Source organism: Zosterops lateralis (genome assembly GCF_965231275.1).
Source record: "Zosterops lateralis genome assembly, chromosome: Z".
Lineage (NCBI taxonomy): Eukaryota > Metazoa > Chordata > Aves > Passeriformes > Zosteropidae > Zosterops > Zosterops lateralis.
The window spans coordinates 62,206,823-62,234,006 of record NC_139800.1 but is presented as its reverse complement, the minus strand read 5'-3'; the positions used below and the strand labels follow the sequence as shown (position 1 = coordinate 62,234,006).

At 35.1% G+C, this 27,184-nt stretch overlaps 1 protein-coding gene across 1 annotated transcript in view; it reads left to right on the top strand.

Annotated features, from left to right (window-relative positions):
• The window catches only part of KIAA0825, a 235,221-nt gene that overhangs the window by 74,977 nt on the left and 133,060 nt on the right, over positions 1-27,184 (top strand). Inside the window, exons 6-11 of the mRNA XM_083884371.1 lie at positions 10,654-10,748; positions 12,478-12,705; positions 13,703-13,968; positions 15,192-15,342; positions 18,390-18,580; positions 20,865-21,047. Coding sequence (XP_083740497.1) covers positions 10,654-10,748; positions 12,478-12,705; positions 13,703-13,968; positions 15,192-15,342; positions 18,390-18,580; positions 20,865-21,047 — 1,114 coding nt within the window. The remainder of the gene's footprint in view (positions 1-10,653; positions 10,749-12,477; positions 12,706-13,702; positions 13,969-15,191; positions 15,343-18,389; positions 18,581-20,864; positions 21,048-27,184) is intronic.

Sequence of the window (27,184 nt, the reverse complement as noted above, 5' to 3'; positions counted from 1 at the left end):
AAGGAAGTAAAAATTATCCTGCAGGCATTTTTCCAAGCTTAATTACATCCAGAATTGTTTCTCCAAAGAGTGTTAAGGCACCTTCTTTGAGAAATATTCTTTCAGAGTAATCATGTCTATAGCAAGTCAGTTCTTAATTGGTACCTCTACTTAATCAAATCTGAATGGGAAATATTATTAGATCTTGTAGGAGGCAGTCTTGTGGGTAGAAGGTACATTCTAAAAAAAACCATAGAATTCATTTTACCCTGTAAAACAAGTGAGGGTAAATATCTTTTGGGTGCTTTTAGTGAAATCTTCAGACATACTTCTGGTTTTAGAGCTGCTGTACTTATCAGGTGGTTCTATTCACAAAACTTTGCTCTATATGTTTAGAGATAGTTTGTGAAAAGAAGACAAGTCCAGAGAAATTTTTAGCAAGAGGTTTGACTAGAAGAAAGGTTTATTGGTGTTATTTTGATTTCATATTGTTGGAAATCTCAATTGTAGTGAAGTGAAAGATGATTTGATGTGGGAGAATGAAAGCTATGTTCCCAGTAGTTCCAGGTTGTGTTAAGTACCAAAAGGGATTTAAGATTTTCTCTGTTAATGTCCTATATTGGGTTGATAATCTAAATATTTTCACTGATGATAGCTGAGTTTTTTGATAAGAAGGATTGGTTAGAATCCTTGCTTTATTTTCATCAGAACACATTAAAATATGTGATCTAGACAATATATGTGACAATATAACAACCATCTTCTGTACTTATTTAGAAGCCTTATTACTAGAAACCTTGTTTAATTTGACAGAGTTGAGGGTGTAGGTATGTCCGAAGCAGCTTTAAATTAACTTAGGTACAAAGGTCAAATTTATAATGCAACACAGACTGCAGAACCAGCTTAAGAAGCAGAGCAAACTAGCCCAGGCTGAAGTGTGTGCTGATGGTGCTAGACAGTTACCCATACTTTTCAGTGGGTTAAAGCTAGCTTGGGTACATCCAGCATACCCCTCAGTCTCTGCAGTGTGGGATATCTGAAGTGTCAGTGCCCTGCAAGTAGTACTCCTGTCAAATTAGAGAAAGATGGGCAATTCATAAGAGGTAGATGAATGTCCAAGTCACCTAAAGTTTCCATAGGCATTGCGTAGACAGAAGCCTTGTACTTGTTTCCTTTATTTTTTGGTTGCTTTTAGTATTCACGGGAGACTTTTAATCTATGTAACTCGCACAGAGATGCAACAAAAATAATGGTTTTTTCATGTGCTTGTGTCAAGTGATGTGTTTATGTGTATAGCTGTTTCAATGTCAATTGATTTTTTGTTTTATATTCCATAGTACTTCAGTTTTGATATTTAGAACATGTATAAAGTTCCATCCAAAACAAAGTAGTTCTTTGGATGGTTCCTCTTTTTAATTTTTTTTTTGCCCCAAAGATGGCATCTGAGTTTTATCTAAACCAGACGGTTTCTTGGCCCTCATTTTTCCCTAAACCCAGCAATGACAAAGAGCAACGGCTGCATAAATTGGATGTAAGAAGAACACTTAGGGTTTATCACAGAAGAATCAAAGATTTCATATCTTCTGACAGATTGTTTGTACTCTTAGGGGGTCTTAAGAGGGGTCAAATGGCTTCTAAGAGTTGCTTAGCTAGATGGTTAAGGGATTGTATTAGAGAGGCGTATGTAGTTAAGGGTAAAGAGGCTCCCAGGGTTTGTAAAGCTCATTACACTAGGACTATAGCTGCTTCTTGGGCGGAGAGGTCGAAGGCTTCCACATTGGAAATTTGCAAGGTGGCCACCTGGGCTTCTCTTCATACTTTTTCATTGCATTATTGCTTGGATGTAGTCTCTTCTGCAGATTCTGCTTTTGGTAGGAGGTTGCTTGTGAACCAAAAAAAAGAACAGTGAAGAAAAGAAAGACATGTAGTTCAGAGTTCTAGCTGGCAACAAGACAAGTTTCTTTGCAGCGTGCACAATGGAATCCTATGAAGACCAATTTAGGCCGTTGAAAATAGATGTTAGAGGGAAGTACTGCCTACCAGTGTTCTCTGATGGTAACCCCATGGCAGACAATAGCACCAAAGGAAACAGTGAACCAGAGTGAACCCTGTAGGGAGATGGATGTAGAGAGTTTTTTAGGTGATATGGATAGGTCTCTGAGTTCAGTTTGAGAGTTCTTTATCTGGCATCTTCTGGAATATATTCAGAATCCTCATTTTCAAAAATTACTTTGCATAGATGGGAGAAAAGAATTATCTGAATTGCATTTTCCACTCTAACTTCTTTTCACTGCTTTCCATTCAGTTCTTCCTGATTTTATTTTTTGACTTTACCCGCAGTAACTTAGTGTTCCTCAGTGAGCAATATGTACACACCAAGATTTGAGCTTGATTTAAAACTGTATTTGTGTTATCTAAGCAGAGTTTTTTTTAAAAAAGATAGTATAAATGTACATTTTATCTACTACCAATGTGTTCTTCAAGTTATCCTTTAAATCAAATATAAGGAGAAAATCATGCAAAGTTCTTTGACAAAAAAGTGATGGTGTGGTTTTGTTCCACCCCTGAACATTAGTGTGACGTCTGGGTAAGACTGCTCCTCTGCCTTTCAGAGAAAAGATATCTGGATTTTTCTGTAATTTACAGGACCTTTATTCACAATGGTACATAACCTCACTTCATTCCACTTCAGGCACTGGATTTCATAAAATTAGAGGAGTAACCATCCCGAGTTTTCTCTTGACTATTTAACCCTTTCATCGGCAGGTATCTTGTCATGCCTACTGTGATGAGATAATCTACTTCTTTATTTTCATTCAGTTGAAATTTATGAGATGTTCTGACATACCTAGTTCTTCCAGGATCACAGGGGTTGTTCTCTTTGAAGCAATCAAGAACATGTTTGTCTACAATCAAGGGTTAAGCAGGAGATTTGGGTTTAGAACTCTGCCAAATTGCATTCTCTTTCCATCTTTAAGTTTGATTTTTCTTTCCTCTTGGGTTTTCAGAAGCGTCTTGTTAAGGCTTCTAAAAAATCAAAAATATCTAATGTGCTCTCATCTCTCTCACTTATTTTCCCCATTTCAGTAAGAAGGATGAACTTTGGGCAGATCAGATAATGAATACCAAAAATGGCATTTTCCAGTGGAGTACTTGAAAACACTGTGGGCAATGTTGTCAAGTCCCTAGGTTTACAAGCTCTGGCTCATGGGACTGGGAAGATTTGCAAAGGTCTTTCCTTCACACCTGAAAGAGAAATCCTTAACTCTATATCTGTTTCTGGAGTGTGTAGTAAAAGGAAGTGTAGAATCCCCCTAACAGACTTTTATTGCAAAGTTGCAGTATTGCAAAAGTTGCAATTGAAGATTAAAAAAAGATGTGATTTTTGCTTTGGTCTCAACGTAAGATGTTCAAGTATATTCTTTTACAAATACACAGCTTCGGTGGATCAATCCAAAGTGAAGATGAGTTCACAGTAGAAGGGAATATGATTTTAGAGGTACGTTTTCTGCATCTGGGTTAGTACAGTTTGCTCAGTATAGTACAACAAGTAAAAGGTCCATTATTGAAGACAGAATGCAAAATGTTTTTTGACCCATAGTCAGGGATTTTTTTAATTGTTATTTATATTTCTGGAGGAATGGTTCTTCCTGCTTATGCAATATGTATTATTTCCACTGTGCTATCAATAAAAGTTCTGACTGAGCTGGCTGAATCCAATTTGTAAGCTAGTTTGATGGCACTGATACTTAGCTTACACACAGATACTGAGTAATCATACAGAAGCTTTCTGGATGCTTTGGTTTCTATGGTGCATGCAAGATGATGTCACAATGACTGTTCTTTTGGCAGTAAATGCTGTAAAAATAAGAAAGCTGTGGAATTCGATAGAGAAAAATAATTAATAGAACTTCTTATAAGAAATAAAAATAATTATATTCAGAATGTGAGAGGTGTCACTGTTATTCTTCGATCTTTGTAATCATCGTGGCAAAACCAGAAAAATACTGAATTGGAGAAGTAAATAAATTGTAGATAATGGAGACCTAGGCAAACAATTGTTTTGAAGAGAAGAATAATCCCAGACAAATTTTAGTACACACAAGGAAACCTGGCTGAAGAGTTTTGATTTTAAGTGTAGCAATTAATATAATCTTGTTTTCATTATTTACAATCAAAATTGAAGCTGGATGGCTGATAAAATAAAAAAAGTACACAAATTATGAGCAGTGCATCAAGACTAGATGTTTGTAGAACATCAGTTTTAAGACAGATAAAGCAAGGATTTGTGGTTAATCCAATCTTCCCTACTAATCAAGAATGGTGAATGTGTAGAATATGCTCTGGAAAAGGAACAAATATGAGAAAATGACACTTTTTTTTCAGTCCCCATCTTCTTTCAAAACATTAACTTTTTTCTGCTCTCTTTCTGCAAATTCTGTTCTCTAAACAACCACGTGAGAAGGATCCACATCCGTTTCTTTCTATCTGTGCAAATGCAGTTTGATATGTGCTATTTAGAGAGGAGTCAGAGAATTTTTCTAGAAAAATGGCTTTTAATAATCTTACACAAATATGTAATAATGGATTAGAATGTTGGCAAAATTTCACATTGACATGAAATACCACAGTAGTGTGCATTTAGGGTCAAAACACTAAGGAGCTTTCATTCAAATTTAGGATAAGTGTCACAACAATGAGTACAGTAACAATGACTAAGTCTAAATCCAAAATCTATGAGATAGTACCATATGTAGTAAGGAATATAGGACAACAACAATTATTGTTTAACCCAGAATGGTCTCTTAAAAGGGTTGAACTATTAATGCAGACTAACATTTCTGAAGTTCAACTGGCATGCTCCCCTTTCTTAAGGACATCTTTTGAGGGGTGGACAACATGATTGCAAAGGGAAAAACACTCAAGGGGGAGAATGCGAAGGAATTTAACTGGAATATTAGGGACAGATTTGGGAGTCTTAAATGGATTTGACTCAGAAATACTAATGAATAATGATTTAACAAAACTAAAGTAACGCTTACAATCATCTTTATTAGCATTGGGTACCAGTAAGTGGCAGGTCCTAAAAGTATTGCCAGCATGGGAAAAGACAGAAGATCAGGACCATGAGCTAATCATAGATGCACTAGCCATGGCTCAGAATAATGCATCTCTAGCCTTTAGCTGTATATAGGCACAATTGTGGCTCCAATCAACAGCTGTCTTAATCATAAGAAAGGAAGTGAAGGAGCCTTCCCCATAGAAATTTGAAAGGCTGTCTGGGACAATGCTACTGATTTCAAGAGAAAATTTCAATCTTGGTGGACCCTGGTAAACTTCACTTACAATCCAATTGATAATACAGCTGCCGCCTTTGTGCTTACTATACACAATGCCAGAGTCCATGTTATTTACCCCATTATAGCATTAGGGCTAAATCGTGAGAAGTCAGTGCTCTACCCCTCAAAACATAGAACATGGACTGGCAAACTATGAATCTAGAATCTTGTGTCACCTGAGAACAACAGGAGTTTATTTTTGAAAGTAACACAATTGATGCAGTGGCAAACTAATATGGGCAGCTTTACCTTGAGTAAAGCTGTGCTCTTTCCCAAGAGAGTTTGCTGATTGGGGCAGGACAGTCAGAAGACAAGTTGTAAGGCCCTAAAATCCTTGCTTGATGAGACACTTATAAGGGCTTGCAGTTTTTTCATGTATTTTGAGTTAGACACACAGTACAAATGCCAACAAGATATTCTGAAGAGGTCAAAACAACAAAAAAAACTTTACTGGCAACTTTGGGATACCAAAGAACTTTGGCAAAAGGTTTAGGCCAGCATTCAATCAACATAAACCACTTTTCAGAACATTAATTTAGCTCATTCGACATACCAAATTCTAAGCCTGCTTAAGTTACTTGAAAATTCCAAAAAGAGGGAATTAGAAGAAGAAAGAGAAAGAGAGAAAGACAGAAAAGGTCTAGAAAAGAATGAACATAACTACCACTCCTGGTTCTAGTGGTATTCAGCTCATAGAGATTCCAAGTGAAGGTAGGGTCAAGACGTGCTCACATTTTGTCTCAGGTTAAATACTCTTTGGGTTTCCTGGGCCCTTCCCCAGGAGGGAATTCCAGTCATCTGGCCACTCTGGGGCTGGACTAGGGCTCCAGGGGCAAGGTGTGGAGCATTGCCTGCAATGTGCCAGGGACTGGGAGCCACTGTGGGACTAGGATACAGGCTCTGGGGGCGTGGAGTGTATGGCACTGAGAAATGCACTGCCTCACCGGAACAAGGCCTGACTTGGCTCTTTCCCTCACACACACCCCCAAAACATTTTGAGCGAGCAATCCTTCCAGTCTCTCACACAAGTGAAGAAGTTGCAGGACAGGAAGGGTATAATTTGTTATCTGTCTCTGTGGAAATAGTGTTTTAGCATCTGAAGAGTAGATGCTTTATGAGGGTTGCGGCTAATGTACAATGTTCAATACAAAGTGTGAAGGCAACCCTTGCTAGCTGGAGGTTAAATCAAAGAAGATTAGGCCAGCCATACCCAGATGAGATTTGGGGAAAGCAAAAGTTTGAGAAATTAAAGGATGTCAGTAAAATATGGGAGACTTGAACCTGGGTCTTCTTTGAGAAGACCAGTGAAGTTTTTAATGTGCGTAAGTCTACGTGCACAAAGATAGATACATACAAGTATAAAGCAGGACTGCTCAGACTGTTAATTAGAAAAGGAAGTGGGATAATCTGTTAGAATATGTTAATTTCATAATGAAGGAGCCTGTAAAATGACTGGTGTGGGTGTAAGCATCATTTGGCTCTTTGCCTGTGATCCTGGAGTCACAAATCTACCATCAGCTAGATACCTATTTATCTCAGCTGTGAGTTCTTAACAAGTAAGGCAGCAGTGCCTTACAGCTCAATACACAGGGATTTTATGTAAAGTGTTTAAGGTTTTCTTTAAAGTCTTGATATAAAAAGTTATAAATAGCAGATCCAAGTAGTGACAATAATATGAGAATGTGAATATGTAGAAGCTTACTTGTGCTTATAGCTAGAATGTGATGTATCTATAAAAAGGAGAATTGCAAGGAAAAAAAGGTAAATTTAAGATAGAAAACACAGACTAGAAAATAGGGAAAATATCCAGTCAGTTAGAATTGTTTGGGTTTTTTAAATTCTGGATTAATTCCTAAAGAAAACTGTTAGAAACATCATCATAAAATACATTAAAACATGCTGAAAAAAAATCCAGTAGTTTATGGTACTGTCTGTAATGTGTTGAGTGATCAGGGAGTAGGATGGCCTGGTGAATATCTTTTGGTTTTATGTTCTACCATTTTATCTTTCATTTTGCCCAGCTCAAATGTGTCAATGTCTTTTGAAAATGCAAACAAAAAGGTATTTGGAAAAAAAAAAAAAAAGAAAATGTACAAAAAAACCCTAAAACAAGCAAAAAAACCCCCGCAGAAATTCAAAGCTCTACAATGTTGTGTAAGTGTATGAAAGCCAGTATTTATTTTCAGAATGCAAATTGATTAGGGGAAAGGTTAAGTCTGCTCTGGATAAGTTAAATCAAATGCTGGAAATGTCATGGAAAGAGAAAAGCCCTTTAAAACTTGGCCATGTACTGCTAGTAGTTTCAGATCACTGAAGACCTCTGAGGTTAAGCCTGGAAGATAATCTTTAACAATGCTTTGGCAGCACCTGGTTGTTTAAAACCTCTTTTAATTTCATATGAAGTAGGTTGCATTAGGGATACCTATCTGCACCAGTGTCGTTTACCATCTTTATGCTACAAGACAGATCTTTAAAATACCATATCATTTGGAGTTATTCTTGTATCTCTTTGTGACTCACAGAATCACAAAATGGTTAAGGTTGGATGGGACCTTTGGAGTTCATATTTTCCAACAATTCGTGCTCAAGCAAGGCCTCTATAGCCAATTTCCCACAATTATGTCCAGATAGCTTTTGAGTATCTCCAAGGATGGACGTTCCATAACCACTCTGGACAACCTTACAGTGCTTGGTCATCTTCACAGTAAAAAAGGCATTTCATGATGTTCAGAGGAGACCTCCTGGCATTGTGTCTGTTTATGCTTGTGACCACTGGCCCTGTCACTGTGGAAGACTGATTCTGGCCTCTTTGGACCCTCATTTCAAGTATTTATATACATTAGTGATATATCTTGCTTTCTCCTCTGTTGACTAACAATTCTAGTGCTCTCAGCCTGTCCTACATTCCTTTTGTCGTCTTCCATGGCCCTTTTTAGACACTCTCCAATATGTTCATGTCTGTCTTCTACTGTGTAACCCAGAACTGTACACACCACTCCAGGTATGGCTCATCACTGTTCAGCAGACAGGAAGAATAATTTCCTTTGATGTGCTTGCAGTGCTTTGCCTGATGCAAACCAGACACCATCTTTGCTGGATTATGTTAAACTTTGTGTACTTCTGGATTCCCAGGTCTTTTTATGCAAAGCTTCTTTCCAGCTAGGAGAGTTCCAACGTGGATTGATGCCTGGGTTTGTTCCTTCCCAGGTGCACAACTTCGATTTTTGGGCTTTATGAGGTTCTAGTGTGCCCATTTCTCCAACCTGTTGAGGTCCTTCTGGGTTGGCACCATGACTGTCTGCTATCCAGTTTGATGTCCGCTGCTGACTTGCTGAGGGTACACTACACCCCATCATCCAGATGTCAATAAACATGTTAAACCTATTATTGAACCCTGAGGCAGATTGCTAATTACTGGCCTCAAACTAGACTTTGTGCCACAGATCATTGCATTTGGGGCGTGGCTATTCCGCCACTCTTCAGCTCACCTTACTGACTGCTTGTCCAGTCCACACATCAAGGGCTTGTCTACATTTTGTGCTGTAACGAGATCTTATGGGAGAAAATGCCATGGGCTTTATTGATGTCCATGTAGACAATATCTACCACTGTCCACTCATCTACCAGACCAGTCATGATTTCCCATTACTGAAGCCATGCTGAATACTCTTGATGAATTCTTTGTAATGCACCTAGAAATGCCTCTATTACCTTCCCTGGAGTTGAAATGAGGTTGATAAGACTCTGATTCCCTGAGTACTGTTTCTTGCCCATTTTGAAAATAGGAGTGACATTTGCTTTCTTCTAGCCTTCAGAATCTTCTCCCGGTTGCCATGATTGATCAAAGATTATTCAAAGTCAACATCTTGCAATGACATCTGCCCGTTCCCTCCACACTTGCAGGTGCATTCCACAAGGACTTGAGGATTTCATTTTGTTGAGTTTGTTTCATTATTGTCAGGCCTGATCCTCTTCCACAAAGAGTACATTTTCCGTGCTTCAGCCTTACCTCCTGGTCTCTGTGGCCTGGGATTCCTGAAGGCTGGTCTTGATAGTAGGTACTAAGTTGAAGAAGACATTCAATATCTTAACCTTTTCCATATCTGTGTTACCAGGTCCCCCATCTTGTTGAGCAATGAGCTCATGTTCTCTCCGGTCTTCCATTTATCACCTGTGTAGTTACAGAGACCCTTCTTGTTGCCTTTGACATCCCTGGCCAAATTAGTTCCATTTGAGCTTTAGCTTCCTTAACTTCTTCCATGCTCAGATATTGTTTATGTGTTCCTCCCAGGTTACCCATTCCATGCTCTGTATGCTACATTTTGTGTTTGAGTTTGGCTAGGATCTTCTTGTTCATGCATGCAGGCCTTCTGCCATTTTTGTTTTCAACACTCTTGAGCTTGGCAGAGGTGATCCTTGAATATTAATCAAATTTCTTGTGTCCCATTACCTAGGGCCTTATCCCATGAAACTCTTCCAAGCAGATATTTGGGGAGGCCAAAGTCTGCTCTTCTGAAGCCTGGGGCTGTGAGCTTGCTTTTCACCCTCCTTTGGGCTCCCAGGATCTGGAACTCTAGAACTATCTCATGGTCACTGTAGCCGAGGCTGCCTTGGACTTTCAAAGCCCCAACAAGCACCTCCATTTGTCCTTGTATCACTTGGAAGAGGAATCATCAATGCACTTCAGGAACCCAGATTTCTTGAAACACTGATAAAAGTGATATCAACCCCAGATATTGGTTTCTCCTTGACAAAACCTAGGGGAATATCCCATTACTGATTACTACATAATCATAAGATTTATGAGTGAGCTTTGTACCAGCCCTTTTTAAGGAGATTTTCTTGTTCTTTATATTTTTGTAAGCCATCATTTTGCTTATAATAACTGTACTAGTTAACTATCTTTTTATTCTTATTGTATTGGTGTTTCCAAATAAGTAAAAGCTGTAAAAATATATTAGTGTTCAATTGATATACTTCTTTGAACAAAGAGGGGAAATTAATTTCTATACAGTTGATCTCGTGTTATCCATTCTCCCTAAGAAGTGACTTCACAATCAGTATAAAAATGCATTAATGACAAAAGAAACCGTATTTTTACACATATATGTGCATTTGTATAAAATTCAAGTACAACCAGATGTGGATTTCATCATGTTATATGAAAGAAACTCCTTATAACTTGATTTTGACTTTATTATAACATTAGTATTCCCCTACATGTTCTTGAGGAGTTTTTTTTATGCTACATATTGATATATCAGAAGATGTTGTAGGCTGCTGACTTTTCTACAGAATTAATCTTAACTTTGATCTCTTTTATCATACTGTGCAGGAGTTCTGAAGAGAGCTAGTGGGGAGCTTTTAATAGGAGAAACTAGAGCAAATGAAACCAGCGTGCTTCCTGAACAGTTACTTCAGGTAGAGGAGGTGAGTATGAAAAGAGTCTTACACTTTGTATGGGGTTTTCTTTTGTGTGTGTCTCCAGTGTAGACTTTCTCCATGTTCATTATAAACACCTATTGCGGTAGTTTCATTATTTCAGCTACTGTGATTACTTTTATGTGCTAAGTTTCAGTTTTGATGTAATAAAATTGTATGGTGTTCAAAGAAGTGGTTGGTATTTAGTAGTTAATAACAGAAAAAATGTAATTATAAGATACCTCCTAACAAAATGAAAAAAAAAAAAAAAAAGCTAAAATATGATTGCTTTTTTATTATATATATATAATCTCAATCTTGAAGAAGATTTATTAAGTTCTTAGAATTTGATCATAATGGTTCTTCCTAGAGGTATAGGTACTCATACAATGTCTAGTTTCTTTGATGCTAAAAAACTACTGTGTAATAAGCATTGCGTATTGTAGAATGTATGTACAAGATTGTTTTTATCTGCCTCCCATTTACTCTGAAACACATTTTTATTGTTGATTTTGTGGCACCTAAATGCTTCAACAAGTTTTATCCTTTATGATAGTGGAATTTAATTTCTTAATGGCTTGATTTTAATGCTGAAATATTTTAAAATGTGCTTTGTATTGGTGTGTGAGAGTAATACTGATATGTATTATAAAGAAGAATATTTTAGGTACATTGGGATGTACTTGATCCCCATAAAAAAGAAAAAAAGAGGGTGTGCAAAAGAGTGTGTCCATCGGGGCTGTCTCTGTGCTTACAAGAGCTGAATATTGCTAGTGGGAGAAGGGAAAGGATGGAGGATACAACTTTTAAATTGAAGTAAAATGGAAAGGCTTCGCTTTGTAGCCCTTCATTGTCTTCCAATTTAGTAATAAAGCTGCAGGAAAAGTTAGGAATTTGTCTTTTCTAATCTCCTACTGTGCCCTCATGGTGGAGATATTTACTGAATATTATCTTATGTCATTAAAATCTGTCTCTTACAGTGGTGCAATTCTCAAATGGCCACTTCTGGAAAGGTTTAAATCTGATGTAAGTCATAAGAGCAATGCAAAATCAAATAAGTCGAAAAGTGTAATGATGTCCTACTGTGTCTACTTCTGGCAACTATTACACTTCAGATTACTTCAGAAGTCTCTGTTTAAAGAAGGCAAGGAACTGATGTAAATCACAGTAAAAGCCAGCATTGGCTAAAAACTACAAATCCCTGTTTAAACATTTTAATATTTTCTAAATCCAGTTTTACAGAAGTGAAATACAGTGTGGCTGTGTTAAAACCGGGTCCTCTTAAGTTCTTCCCATTGAGATTCATGGTTAGTAACTTCCAGTTGTTACCTTGCAGTGAAAATTATTACAGGGTATACATTTCTAGATTACTTCTTGCACTACTGAAAATATATATACATTCTTTGACTTTGTTAAGTAGATTCTGTTAAAGATTACGGATTAAGTAAAGATGAAGCATGTTTTTTAAAAGCCATGTTTTTTCTTGTTTCAACAGGAATTTCTTTTTTTTGAAAAATTTGATGGCAAGTTTAATGTTGTTATGCATGTTCATTTTGTTCAGTGTAAACCCTGCTTTTAGTAAGATTTCAAAACTAGTGGATTATATTTTAAATTCTTTAAATTAATTTCAAAATATGATGGTGTCCTGTAATTTAATAATGGATGTGCATTTAATTTTCAGACAATATTAACAGTGAATAATGACTTTGGATTGATATAATTTTAATATGTATTTCAGCCTATTTTACTGAGTTTTGGCTGGAGAAATGCATTTAAAGACCTGTCTTCTTCTGTGGCTCACTGTGTAACAATAGCAATTGAGGATTTTTCATCTAAAATTCTTCAACATGAGCAGAAAGAAGAGTTTTCAGCTGCAGGCTGTGCAATGAATCTTGTAAACAACCAGCAAATGAGGGAGTCCTGCAGAGCAGTCCAACAGGAGGAGCAACCAAAACGAATTGCTAAGGCAGGTATCAAAAGATCTGAAGTTTGAAGGGAGACAGAATGCCAAGGCTGTTTGCCATCTACACTTTGAAGTACTTACAGTACTATTAATATTCTATATCTTATATAAATGGAATTAAGAAGAAAGTGAGAAGCATTTCAATGTGAAGCTGAACAGAGCTTTATACAATAGCCCATAGTTTGTACTTAAAAGAATTAACTTTTAAACTTCACTGGCATTATTTTTTTCAGCCAAGAAGTTCTAAAGCATTCTGATTAGTATCTACTCTGTTACCAAGTGGTTCGATGGGAAAATGTCGAAAGCTTTGAAATATGGCTATAAAGGGATTTCCTGTATACATATCATTAGACATGCCATTCAACTAATTGCCATAACCAGTAATAAAGCCAATTTAGAGTTATTTGATATGGCTGAAAGGTCATTTGTTAATTAAATTCTTTTTGTGAGGAAAGGTATGTTTGAAAGACTTTTTTCAGTAAGATTTTCAACTATTCTAGCAGATTTGGAAGGCTGTTAATGAATGCTTGCTTGAAATAACACATGAGCTTTGGGGAGATAATTTTAGGGAGATTAATGTATGAATTTATGAAGAGATGACACATTTGTTTCCAAATCCAGTGTTAAGAAATATGTTTGTGTATTTTTCAAGATAAATTAGTTTAGAAAATTATCTTTATTTACAAGGAATTAACCTTGTGCTTTTAATGTATGTTTAGTGACATCAAAACCAAATGAAGGCATTACTAGCATAAGATGGTTTTGATTTTTCCCGTAGTATAGAATATGCAGCTTTAAAGCATGAAGGAATGAAAGAATATTTAATTTATTTTAAAGTAATGTTACTTCTCTGTTTAAGAGATTAAAATGTTTGTAAAGCTCCTTCAATATATTTTTATTTCATGCCAATTTCATTATTCAAGAATCTGACTCTAGCGTGTATAAATTAAGCAGTGCTGTCAGAATACAAATAACTTGGTGCCACATTTATTTTTCTCAGTTTTGTTCTGACATCATGGAAGAACTCGACACATTGCTTCCATTGGCTCTGGCCTGCAGAGATGATTCTCTTCAGGAAATTAGAGCAAACTTTGTAGAGGCCTGCAGCAAAGTAGCAACAGCTGTTCTGGCAAGACTAGAGGAGAAGAGCAAAGATGTTCCCTTGAAGGCTCCCCTGCAAGACCTGTATGCTGCCCTTTCCACAGCGATATACGTCTTTCAGCATTTTACAATGTATAGCAATTTAATGAAAGAAACAAGCAAAAAGTATGTCCTTTTTACTTAAAATGTTTAATTCAAATGTAAATAATATGAGACTTCATTCCATTTTAGTGATACAGTATGGTGGTAGTTTTCCAAATTGCATCATGTTTTTTAGCACATGCAGTATGCGTACTATTTATGGAAATACCTGAATCAATGTGAAAGTCTAAAGCAGCCATTGCAAAACAAATTATTTATGTGTAAGCTCTGCATTTGATTTGCAGATTTTTTTTTAATTATTAAATTTGAGAAAATAGGGTTGTCCAAGGAACTGAATGTACTCTGCTGTCATATAAATAAATTGCTAAGATTTTGATTTTCTTTTCTAACCTTTGCAATTCCTAGTTTTCATATATCTGATTCAGCACATAGCAATCTTAGAGGACAATATAAAAATATAAAAATATAAAAATTTCTGTGCTTTTTCGTAACACCATGTGTTTTCAGACATGTAAAGAAATACATACATTGTAGTTTTAGAATTTAATTCATTATTATGTGTAGAATAAAAAGTAGAGAAGATATGAAGTAGGAGTGTAAAGTCAAACGCAGTGTGTAAGCTGGGAAGAGATATAATTGCACTTGCTTTTAGGAGATTGTCTTAAGGTACTAGGAGTCTATTGGCCCACATGTTTCTGGCCACGTGTAATTTAAAAGTAGAAACAGTGTTTTTGGGGAGGGAGTCTGAAGTAGCACAATTTCTTAGGAATGTATTTCTAAGTGGTTATATGCACTGTTGAGCTGCTTTCCCTCTGATGTTTTACTGTCTCCTGCATGAAGGTATCTTGGTAAGTGGGAAGCCTGAGCCAAAATACTGCTCAATAATTCTACTTAGGTGTATTATCAAAGAGTTTTAGTACATACCTACCAAAGCAATCTCTGTACTCTGTGCTTATGTTTTCTTTGTCATACTCAGTGCTGATGTAACAATCGCTGATGCAAGAATGCTGCAACACAGAAATAAGTGAATGACAAATGTACTTGACTCAGAAAATAGGATGAAGTAATTTATTTCTCAGTGGTTGGTTAAATGAGAATTTATAGACAAGCAGACATATTTTAAGAACTTCTGAAACAAGAAGTTTCAAAACTGAATGCTAGGTTCAGGATCAAGAGGAAATGAATGATTGATAACTACTAATCAAAACACTTTGCGCTACTGAGATTGTTGCCTCCTAGTACACAGCCTTTCAATCATTGTCTCTTTAATCATTCTCTCTGAACAGACCCCTGTTCCTAGTGCCTGTCCAAAAATATCAGGAATTCATCAACACCCTCCAGTTTCAAGTTACGAACTACTGCATCAGAGTTTGTGCTACAAGCATTTTACAGGATGCTGAGAGTCACTACTGGGATGACTGCAAAGCTTTTTATGAGGTGTGAGGTTAAGTTTATATGTCTCCCTTTTACAAAATGTATTTAGTGGTTGCCAGCTCTCTTACTGATCAGAAGCATGAGATCAGCATTGTTTTTACATAAGGATTATTGGAACTTACTATTTTGGAATATCTACTATTGCAGGCAAGTGTCTCTCTAGAAATAATGTAGGAAAACAGCCATTTAAAGATGAGATAGATTGTTATAATGAAATGTTTTTGTCACTTACTTCATAAAATATTTATTGTATGTCAAGACATTTATATAGAACTCAGTAAAGAGGACACCATCATCTTAATCTCTAAGAACTTTAGAATGTTCTTAGAGAACTTTCTAAAATAACTTCTTTTAGAAAGTGTGACATATGAAAATCTTCTGGGAATTCTTTTATCTGATTCTTTGATTTTTATTTTCAATTGGTTCCCCTTTTTACTTTTTGTGAGTGAAGGGTGTAACATAGAAAGATGGTCAACATAGTTACCTGCAGCATTCAACAATGTATTTCTGAAATAACCAGTGCCATTTCACCTGCATCTTGAAGTCACAGGTCTGATCTATAGCTATAATCCTAATGATTCTATGAAAAAAAATTAGGAGAATTATTTTCATTTATTGTATTTTTTCCTTCATCCTAGTTAAGTACAAACATAGGTTGACATACACGGTTTGAAACTATTTTCACTTATTTCAGAGTGAAGTACTATCTGGGTTTTAATCAGTAATAACTAAGATCTCTTGGAGGCAAAATCTTGCCCTTCCTTGAACAATTTTCTGTGTGAGACAATTAGTGTGTTCTGTTAAACATATTCTAGAATTCTTACATGAGAAAAAATTCTGTCTGATAAATGTAATCTACAGGTGTAGTATAAGAAGCTGCTCAGTCAGTGACAATATCTGTGCTGGACAGGGCATGCAGATTTTATTTTGATAAATACAGAGGTATTTATCAAAATGTCCTCACCTCAAAGACAAGTAAATAAATATTTCAACTTTGTTTGAGTGATAGACGATAAGGTAAAAAAAGCAGTGGTTTTTGGCAACTGCTGAATCATAATATGATATTCATTGTCTGTAGTGGCTATGGTGCTGTGTCCTTTTCATTGGTGACCCAGTAACTTCACCATGGAGAAATAGTTGTCTGATGAGAAAGAATATGGAGTAGCTAAACAGTTTTATCATTACCGAACAGAACTGATGTGTGTAGGAAAGAATGAGGAAAACTGGTATCTCAGCTCTGTATGTTTGCAGGGTTTGAGGTGCAAAGTCTGTAATTTTACATCATCACTCCTCTTTTGCCTGGGCCATGGCCCAAAGGTGAACCATGATCTGCTCTGAGTTCCTTTAGGAGGTATACTGCTGAGCAGATGTTACTTCAATTGACCTCTTGTAGGCATCCTAAATGGAAAAGATTGGATTAAGATCTATTGCCTGTTACAGAGACAGTTCCCTGCCGAAACTTCCAGCAGTGAGAGGTGGCTTCTTCCAACATATAAGCTCAGCAGGAAGAGTGTGCCACTGGGCCAGCTCTCCAGATTATGTTTTTGAATGAAGCTCTTAGTGTAGCAGACATCTGCTGTAGCTGTGGGAACTTATGTTTTGTAACAGTCAAAGAATAAAGAATTGTCTGTTCAGAGATAATACTGAGTGGCTTATGTAATAAAACACAGCTGCTTGTTTCCTCATATATAAGCTAAATAAAAGCTCACATCTGTTTTTATTATATGAAGCTTGCAAAAATAGCAGATGTTTATCAGTAGAATTGTTTAGAAATGGCAACAAATAGAAACACAGGTCAGAAAAGAGAACTGAATCTCATTTAAATCTTAAATATATTAAAGTGATGATGTTTCTGCAGTGGAGGTACAATACTAAAAAAGAGGAAAAGAGCTATTACTTAAATAAACTAAAGAAGAGAAAGTGAAATGATTTGTGTTTATAATTACAAAGTTTAAAAGTAAAACTTGTAAAAAGTTTGTTTATTTTGTCCTGTGTCATAATTTTAGTAATTTTTAATATAAAATGCTCTTCAAATATTATATCAGAGAAAAACCAAATAGTGATACCTTCCAATAATCTGCTAATGTATTTTAGAAGAAGCCAGATTATTTTTGATTTGTATTGTTAAAGAATGCCTATTAAACTCAAAAAATGTTTTAAAAATTGTGGGGTTATTTTATATTTCTAATAATGCTAAAATATCAACAAACTCTTAAAATATTTCTCATTGCCTTTGGGATGTGGTAACTGAAGATTGAAGTCTCTGTCCTCAAAAAGCTTCATGATAAGGCTATTTGTTGAATAGGTATTAGTTGAAATATTTAAACATGAATTTTCCTGTCTGCTTTTTGGAAATACTATAGATTCACTGCTGTGATTTGGACTCCTGTGTATTTCTTTCTGTGTCTTAATGGGATAGGTCTGTTTAGACAATGAAATATTAATGCCAATGCTGATTCCATGCCAGAAAATGTTTGGTTTCAATGCATTCAAATTACAAAAGGAAAAAATATCTTAGTTAAAAAATCTGGATATCTCTTATTATTGGTTTAATATAAGTTCAGTTATTCTTTTCTCTTCTCTTCTTGCATATCTATTATATATAATCAAGGTTTTATAATCATGGTTATGCATAGCATTTCTGAATCTGGGTAAATAGATATGCTTATGTAATTTAAATAATTATTTTCTTTGCAGACGAAGAAACTGCTATGTTAAGTTTATTTGACTATTCTATACATAATACTGTTTATGTTTTTAAACTGAACTTACAACACTGTGGGTTTTGAGAATAGGTTAATTGAGGATATAAGAGTTCAAATACTGTGGTTTTATTTTGTGGCAGAACTGTAATTTTGTGACTGAAAGGCAACATGTATTTCCTTGCAAATAAAGATATCTCACATCTTTTCAAGGACCATTTTTGGCCATCCTATTCCTGGAACTCTTTAGCTATTTCCTTTAAGATGAAATTAATTAGACCTATAGGAATTAAATTGACATTTTAGGAAGGTGTGTTTTTGTTATCTAATGTGTGGTGGTTTTGATAGGGGGAAAGATGCTCGTTCTCTATCCAGATGTGGCATTACTTCTGCTGTGCTCTTCATCATGATCTATGGACTATTCTACCTCCAAAGATAGCCCAGGAGATTCTAACAGATGTACTAGAGCGATCTTTGGATATTTTGTCCTCCAGATATTGTCAGGTGTGTCCCAGTTACAAAAGAACACCACAAATCAGGTAATTGTTGTATATTTAATGTACCATTTTGATGGATAAAAGAAGTAAATGTTAGTTTTCTGTTATTCACTGCTTCGATTCAAATTTAAATGTTAATGAACACAGCAGAGAGGATAGACCAAATCTATGCATTTTGATGCTCGCTTTAATAAGATATTTTGTATATTTAAGTATATTTAGTAGTTATATTGCAAACTGGGCAGAATCAAAGGCCTCTTTCACTCTCTGTGAAATTGTTCCGCTTGATTAATTTGAAAGCCTCACAATGAAAGTGCATTGAGTATTTGTAATACATCCTAAAATGTTGACAGAATTGGCAATGTCAGGATTAGAAATCAAGCTGTTGATTCATTAAGAATATATAATATGTTCCAGTAGAATTTGTGCTTTTCAATTGAAAGAGCTACAAGGTCACGTCAAAACATTTGTCAGAATGATGCCAGTGGTGTAGAAGGAGAGAGGAGAAAGAGGCTATTCCTTTTTCTGTCATTTTAGGAAATAAGAAATTGGAAGTTTTTCTTGTTGCAATTCTTGTTTTTCCAGAGAGAAGGGTCTTTTTGAGAAGTACTAAAACAGGTGTCTTTGAGTGGAAGTTTACCCTATGTTTGTCCTTTCTATATGATGTCTTGTTTTACTGACTAAATAGGTGTATTTCTCCTAAGAGAATCAAACAATTACAGAATGGGTGGGGTTGGAAGAGATCACACTGGGTCATCTGGTCCAACCTCCCTGCTTAAGCAGAGTCATCCCAGAGTACATAGCCCAAGGGCAAGTCCAGACAGCTCTTACATGCCTGCAGCGAGGGAGAATCCACGACTCTGTTCCGGTGCTTGGTCACCCGCACAGTAAGGAAGTTCTTCCTCATATTCAGTTGGAACTTCCTGTGCACCAGTTTCTGACCGCTGCCTTTTGTCCTTTTGCACAGCACCACTGAGAAGAATTAAAGAGTTTGTGATTTTAGAGGGTTAGAGACACTAACCAAGTACATGTTCTGTGTGAATTAAGAGCTATGTGCTGTCAGCTCAAGTTTTATTATGAAAAGGAGTATTGTCATGAAAGCTCAAGTAACTTGCACAAGATTCCATTTTTTAAATGGGTAGGAAAAAACCAAAGTTTTATTCTATGTACCAATTTGTGTGTTCTGTTCCTGCAATAACTTACTATAATAAGGCTCTTCTGGATCTTTTGGTACAGAGAGATTTCCTGAAAACTTGCCTGGAAGTTTTTTGGTAGAAAAAGTTCCCTGAAATATGAAAAATGCAATATTACTTAAATGTCATATCAGTCAATTCTATATTAATTTACCTCGAACTACTGAACAAGAAAGAACATTTTACATTGTCATTTTGTAGAACAGTTGTATATTAGTTAAGGTGATTCTTGAACTTTTCACTAAGTAAATGGTACTATCCAGTCATGAATAGGTGAAATAAAATTACTCAGTATAATTCAATATATTTTAATCACAGAATCTTTACATATTTTTTTATTAATGTTTGTGAGGGTGTCTTTTCTCCCAGTGGTTCTTCAAATGGTATAGAACTGATGTGTAATACGGACAAATGTCTGTTTATGTGTGTTTGCCCAGATTTTTCAAAAATAACGTGATCCTTAAAAATGCATATGATCACATGTGCATCCATGGCTTTTAGGTACTTAAGTACCTTTTAAAGTCTAACCTCATACCTCCCATATTTTTTGTACTATTCATGTTTCCTATGTATTGAATGTCAGCATAGTCTTGTGAGATTGTGTTGTCATGGTTGGGATTCTTGCTGTTGTTCAGGAAAATGATGAGTGATGCCAACCTGTATCAACAGGCAACAGATTACTGACTCAGAAATGTTCCACATTATATGATGTTGCATGAAGTTAGTTTTGCAAATTGAAGACTAAGTTTCTTTGTTCCTATTTTTTTGCCCCATCAGGATTTGAAAAAAGTATGCACATTTTAATTATAAGAAAACAAATTTTATATTTATTTACTTGTAGTTTAGAAAGTAAATTGTTCATGCCTAGCAACACTGTCCTTTGAAAACAGACATTTCCAAAAATTTAAGTCTTCTTTTTACTAGTTTCAGTAACAACTGTGTGAAAGAGTTGATTTTTTACAGTCTCTCTTTTTACAGTGGGTGGAGACTTCCTGCTTCACTGAAGAGGAAATTTAAAGCTCATGCTATGATTTTAGTGTTTTATCCTGTCAGAAAAAATGTCAGTTTAATTGGAAATTACCATTATCAAGATGTCTTAAGTAATGTTATTCTTGGGCTTTTTTTGCCTACAGAATTGATATTGCAGCAATTTTGATGTCCACTGAAGATATGCTGTGGTCAATTTGTAGTTCTGTGCAGGAGTTTCTGAATCCACACAAAGACAGAGATCTCAAGATCTATAAAATACACAGCCACTGCAATAGTCTGATCTCTGTACTGGCTATTTTAACTTCACCACTGAAGAATTTGTATGAGTGAGTATGAAATAAACATTCAATTTGAGATAAAATTGGTTCTTAAGCTTACATGGATGGATCGACAAGGTGAATTTTTGTATTGAAATCATATGCAATGCATAGTATTGACACATTTTAATAGTCTTTGACTGTTTCTCAGTTTGATCCCATACTTATTTTTGTGATCTTTCCTAAAGCCCAGTTATATCTGCTGAGATTTTATTAGCTTTGGATCAAATTCCTGTGCTGTACATTTTTTTTTGTTGTTAATAATATAGATATAGTGAATGTCTGAATGATTTCCTCTGTGTCAAAATCAGTAGAATTTGATTAATTATTACTGCCCCAAATTTTTAATTTATTTTTCCAGTTAGGACATATTTCTTTTTAAATGTGGTCTTACTGATCTGAAAACATTTACTACTATGATACCAAATGCTTTGGCAAGGTTTTCAAGGACTTAGTCATTCGTCAATTGAAAAAAATCATGTTAGTAGTTCAAATTTATCTACTTTAGGTTTCCAGCTAAATCAGAATGTTCTGTTGTCATCTGATAATCTTTCCAGAAATATTGGATTGTAAAGGTAATTTACTAAAATGATAATCTGTTTACATGGCCAGTATGTTTCAACAAATATAGTTAAAAAGAGTAAGAATTTAGAATGCCCATATTTATAAAATCATGTCTTCACAAGTCATAACTGTAAAAAAATGGACATGTAACTTGCACTGAAATTGGGTCTGAGTCTTTTGTTGATGAAATTCTTCTGTAAATTTGGTGTAAGAGACAATACAAAGTGAGATCACAAATTAAAAAAAGAAGAACAACAAAACCCCAAACTAATGAAGCCACGTCTTAATTCAACTGGCTTTTACTTCATTATTCAAAATAAGAAAATTCTAGATTGTACTAGGTTGGCAATCTCATGCATATAAACTTCTCTAACTAAAATTTTTTTGACATATGTGGGCTCGTTTTAATATTATGGGCTCTAAAGAACATGCCAAAGTGGATTGTAACTGGGTGTTTGATTTTAAATAACACAGGCTTATGAACAGATAGAAATTTAGGTGACTCAGGAACAGATTAGTTAGGCCTGCTCGACAGTAGAAACAGAAGCAGGAAAGGACATTGCAGTAGCTGTAACTGCTTCTACTGTTAATTTTGACATTTAATCTTTTTTTATGAAAGCCCTAAAAATGATAGACCAAAATAAAAATGCAGTATAATTTGTTCCTTTTAGCGATTCTAGTTCCCTCCACTGATCAATGTTGTTTACATATTTATGTATACATAGCAGGACAAAAAATGTGTGCTTACTGAAGAACTCACAGAGTTTCAGAACAAAGTGCCAATGAAAAGCTTGTTTTTTTATTTTGTGTAAAATGCTGCAGGTAAACAACTTGGTTATATAGCTTTCACAGTTAGGGATGTGAATTTCATTACCTGAATTTGCTTATCTGGAGATCAAAAACTTGACATGTGCAGAATGTAGCAGCTCATTTAATTTACTACAAAGTACTGTGCAAATCAGCACCAAAATATGGCAACTTGTTTAAAAAGAATACAAAAAATTTGTATTTTGTTACGTAGTTACAAAAATAATATTAAAATAGAAGACTATTTCCATATAAATGATATGATGATATTTTTGAGTAGGTAAAATTGGATTTTTAAAATGAACTTCTATTCAGAACTTGTGTTTTCACAATCTGCGAGGCTCCATTATCAAAACAATTTTTTATACTGTATATTTAATTGTAGCCAATGTTTGTCAGGTAACCTAACCTGGTGTCCAGAGTAAAAAAAAAAAAAAAAAAGTGGTTTAGCCAATCAGCTTCTTCAATGACTATATTCAATTGGAAATACCTTCATATAGTGAACTTTAGTTATAGTACCTAGGCCTGTTGTTTATTGGGGTATACCTAATTCATCACATTAAGAATCTATCAATAATAAATTTAAAAGTTAAGCCTGATCTTAAAGCACTACTAACCTTTCATCAATTCTCTCTGCAATTATATTGTATAATCACAATTTCCATCTTGGCTCTATATCTTTCAAACCTTTGGTAAAATTAAATAGAAGTGAAATCTTCTTTTAAATCTGTCTTTTACATTCTGTCTTTTTGTACTGAAAATTTTCCCTTAAGTGACTAGAAGTCAATTAATCTTTACACTTTTCAGGAAAGTTCTGTGTAATCATAAAAGTGGCAATGATGAAACATTGTTTCTTGGGAGTTGTGTAATAATATGACTGACTCATTTCCAACTTACTAGAGAGGCTGTATTCTCTATTGCTTAAGGAAACTAAAACTGTTCCAGTTTTTAAAGTATTTTGTGAAAATTGAACAAAATGGTAATGATGCTGAAAAATTAATAATGTCCTTAACTTCAAATAAAGTGATTCTATTTTCTCATTCCTAATTTTTTGATCTAGTGTTTCTTTTCTGTATGACAAGGCTACTTAGATCTGGTCCAAAATTCGCCTATGACTTTTGGATTGTCATGGTTTAATTTTTTTTTTCTGTGCTTCATTTTTCTCCACCCTTCTGTGGCCTTCCTGAAGTATCTTTACCATAATGGAAATGTTGGTTGGAAAGGACTGCTGGGGATGTCTGTCTAATCTCATCTGTTTAATCTAGCCTCCTACTCAAAGCAGAACAATCACTAAGAGCAGTCAAACATGACTGTGTTTTACTGATTCAACTGACATGTGCCAACCTCCAGGAACTGAAGTTTTACAACTTTTTGTGAAGCCCACTCTGCAGCTGTGATGCCTTAGTGCAAAATATTGCCTCATATCTAGTGTGAACCCTCAAAGCTGCTGGCTATAATTTGCTGTATCACATCAGCCCCCACTGAGAAAATTGGTCAGTGTTGTCTTTGTAATTACTCTTTTGGTGGTTGTAGGCTGCAATTCGATTAATTGACACTTTAGCCTCCTCTTCACCAGAGTAAAGGAGTCTAGGGCCCTCAAACATTTCTTACAGATGGTTCAGCTTAGTCTTCCTCAGTTTCCTCACATCCTCCTTGAACTGTAGACCTAGCAGCTGGACAAAATATTCTAGGTAAAGGTTAAACTGTTGACAAGCAAATGAAGTAAATCTTTGTTTTTGTTTTATCTGCTGTGTTCCTCCTAATGCAGCCCAGTGTGTGGTTTGCATTTTTTTCTAGTGATAATATGTTGTTGCCTTGCCTTCAACACCCTGCTGCCCATAAATGCCAGGTTTGTGGTTGGATAGGGTGTCACTCAGACAAGTCACTTCACAACCTAGGTTATTGTAATTCTGTAGCTAGAGTAAACAGTTGCTCTTTAACTCAGTCAGCTTTGTTAATTTCTGTTGGGCCAGTCCTCCATGAATAGGCACACAGCTGTTGTGCTAACTACTGTGTCTGCTTCCCCCAGTTTAGTGTCACCTGAAAATGTCCTAAGAACTGTTCTCCTTCCGCTTTTGTCCCCGTTGTTGAGGACGCGTTGAACAGTGAGTCTCCAGAATGTGTTCCCCAAATCTATTGAGTGTTAGTATTTTTTTGCTGCTTACTCAAACATCTGAAGTCGAAGGATTTTCATACCTCTGAATTTCCAGTCATGATTGTCTTACTGACAAGATTGCTGTCAGTTACTCAGTTCTAGTAGCTGGGGTTTCATGTAGTGGATTGTACAGTTTCAGTGTTGCCTGTGAATACACAGGAAAATCCAATATCATTCTTTACTCATTAGTTTCTAGAGGAGTAAATTATCTGGGCCTCAAAGTAGAGACTGTCTTCTGCCTCAGAAGCAGTCTGCCATGAGCGTTACTCAGTTTGTAGCAGATCTATTCTTGTGCTTGCTCTGATATTCCTTAGTCTTTTGTATTAATTAGGTGATGATAGTCTGTAAAGGAAGAACATAAAGAGTAAGGTGGATGCACCTTTTTGTGATTTCATATAACGATAAATTGTTACATCTTATTTTCTCAAAAAGAACTCAGGTAAATTATTTAAATGTTGAGAGAAGCATTTAGAGAGTCTATTGGCAAAATTGCTCTATATTGTCATAAATTCAATGCCCTTCAGTATTAAAGACTGAAAACATTTCTCTTTAATATATGAGTTGTAACTCATGAAGTTGCTTTTTAGTAATGCTTATTCCTTATACAGAGAGAAATCATACAAACACTGCAGGGAATACTGCTAGGATGTATCTTGCTGGCCTGTAATTTCTTCACACTTGCACTCAGGCTTACAGGATCAATTCTCACATTGTCATACTCTACTGGAGAATAAAACCACTTGAAATCTTGCTTTGGTATTAAATCCACTATCTGTGCTTTGAGATAATAGGCAGCTGCTTTAGCATAACTTGAAGCAAAAACAAATGCCCTACTAGGTATTATTATATTTCTGTCAGAAGAGTAGTTGAGTTCAAAAGTCTGGCACAGAGTTGGTTTTCCTGGGAAGAATTACGTAGACAGTAGTGGACTTTAAGAAATGCTGTAATGAGAATTGCTATATTTTTATTAGACACTTGATTCTTAATAGTATTTGAAGCTATTCTAATATTTAAACAATCTTTAAAACCCTCAGATTATCTCTATCTCACTTGAACAAAATTCTGTAGAGATTTCAGTGTAAGTAAATAAGTCAGAATACAAAAATCTGCCCTGTGCTTCTCCTTAGGATACAGCTAAGACTCCTTAGGATACAACTGAGAATTCATATTTAACAAGCTGCTTTACACCAGAGTTCTCTCAAACAGTTCCTATCCAACTAATAGACAAGATGTTGTCCTTTCTTTTTATGAGATTGCTAAGCAAAATGTATTCATCACACTTTTGTTTAGGATGTTTGTTCTATACTTGACTATATTCAGAAAAAAATACTTCAGTGGATGAGAGACAATAAGATTTATTTTTTACTTTCATAATATTGAAATTACTGTCCTTAAAAGAATTATTTTTGAGTTTGTGTTCTTCTTTTGGCTGTATTAGAATCTCAGATTTATTTTTAATCTTCAGGTTTTCATGAATTTGCAAAGACCACAAATTCACTGTGCTAATCCTTCTGCTCAGATTTTGCTACTTAAGATCATATAGATATCTGTAGTAAATTCTTTCTACTATTTTTTTATTAGTAAGAGTATTTTCCAAATAAAACAGCCTATCTTTTGGAGGTGTTCAGAAACTATACGCCTACCTTTCTTGTTGAAAAAGTGTAATTCTCTCTCTTCTTTCATCTGGGCCCAATAGACATGTAGCTATAGCTCTGAATTAGTTTAGATGAAAGATAAAGAATTCCCAGCCAAGTAAGATGAAAAGTTAGGATCTTGATGGAGGATGGCTATAACAGGCTGGAATTTCTCTCTGTTGGAATTGTATACAGTGTAAATGCGAATAAAAAGGGAAGAAGCCAAGTGGCATCCATTACTATCACAGATTATTGAATCCTAGTGGCTGCTAGAAATCTGTACAAATACTAATAATCTATTACTAAACAACGATTAAAGGCAAATAATTTATAATTTGTTAAAGAATCCTGCTTTTACACATATCTATAATCCTGTAATATAATTAATTAATAAAACATTTCATTTTTAGTATCTGTAGATTTTGCTCTCACATCATTTGAGTTAGTGAAATATTGAAAAAGCGACATCTAGCCACAATATAGTCCTTCTCTAGTCCTTTAGATTTGAAAACAACCAGTATTCCATTTCTTTAAACCCAGTGAAGGTCCAAAGCTTCTGGTTCAAATTTTTGTCCAGTTTAATCTGAAGTCTATATATGCTTGCATGTCAGTCAGTATAAGTTCATAACATATTTTAACATATTATTATAAAAGTACTGAAAATACTATGCATTTTTGTTATGCAGGAAGAAAAAAGCTATAGAAATGAATGACTGAAGAGAAATTTGCTTACTGAATGCATTTTCAAAAATAGTTTGAAAATGTGTTTATAGGAATAAAAATACAAACTTGAATAGCAGTTATTAGATACTGAGTCTCAAAGAGAGAAGTTAAATAAAACATAGAATTATGGTTTTTTACACTACATAGATAGATTTGCATTTATGTGTTTGCATACATATATTAATTGTATTTTTCATAAGGTATTTTCTGTCTTCTATTCATATATGTATACTTAGTAGTAGTGATCCAAGGGGATTTTCAGT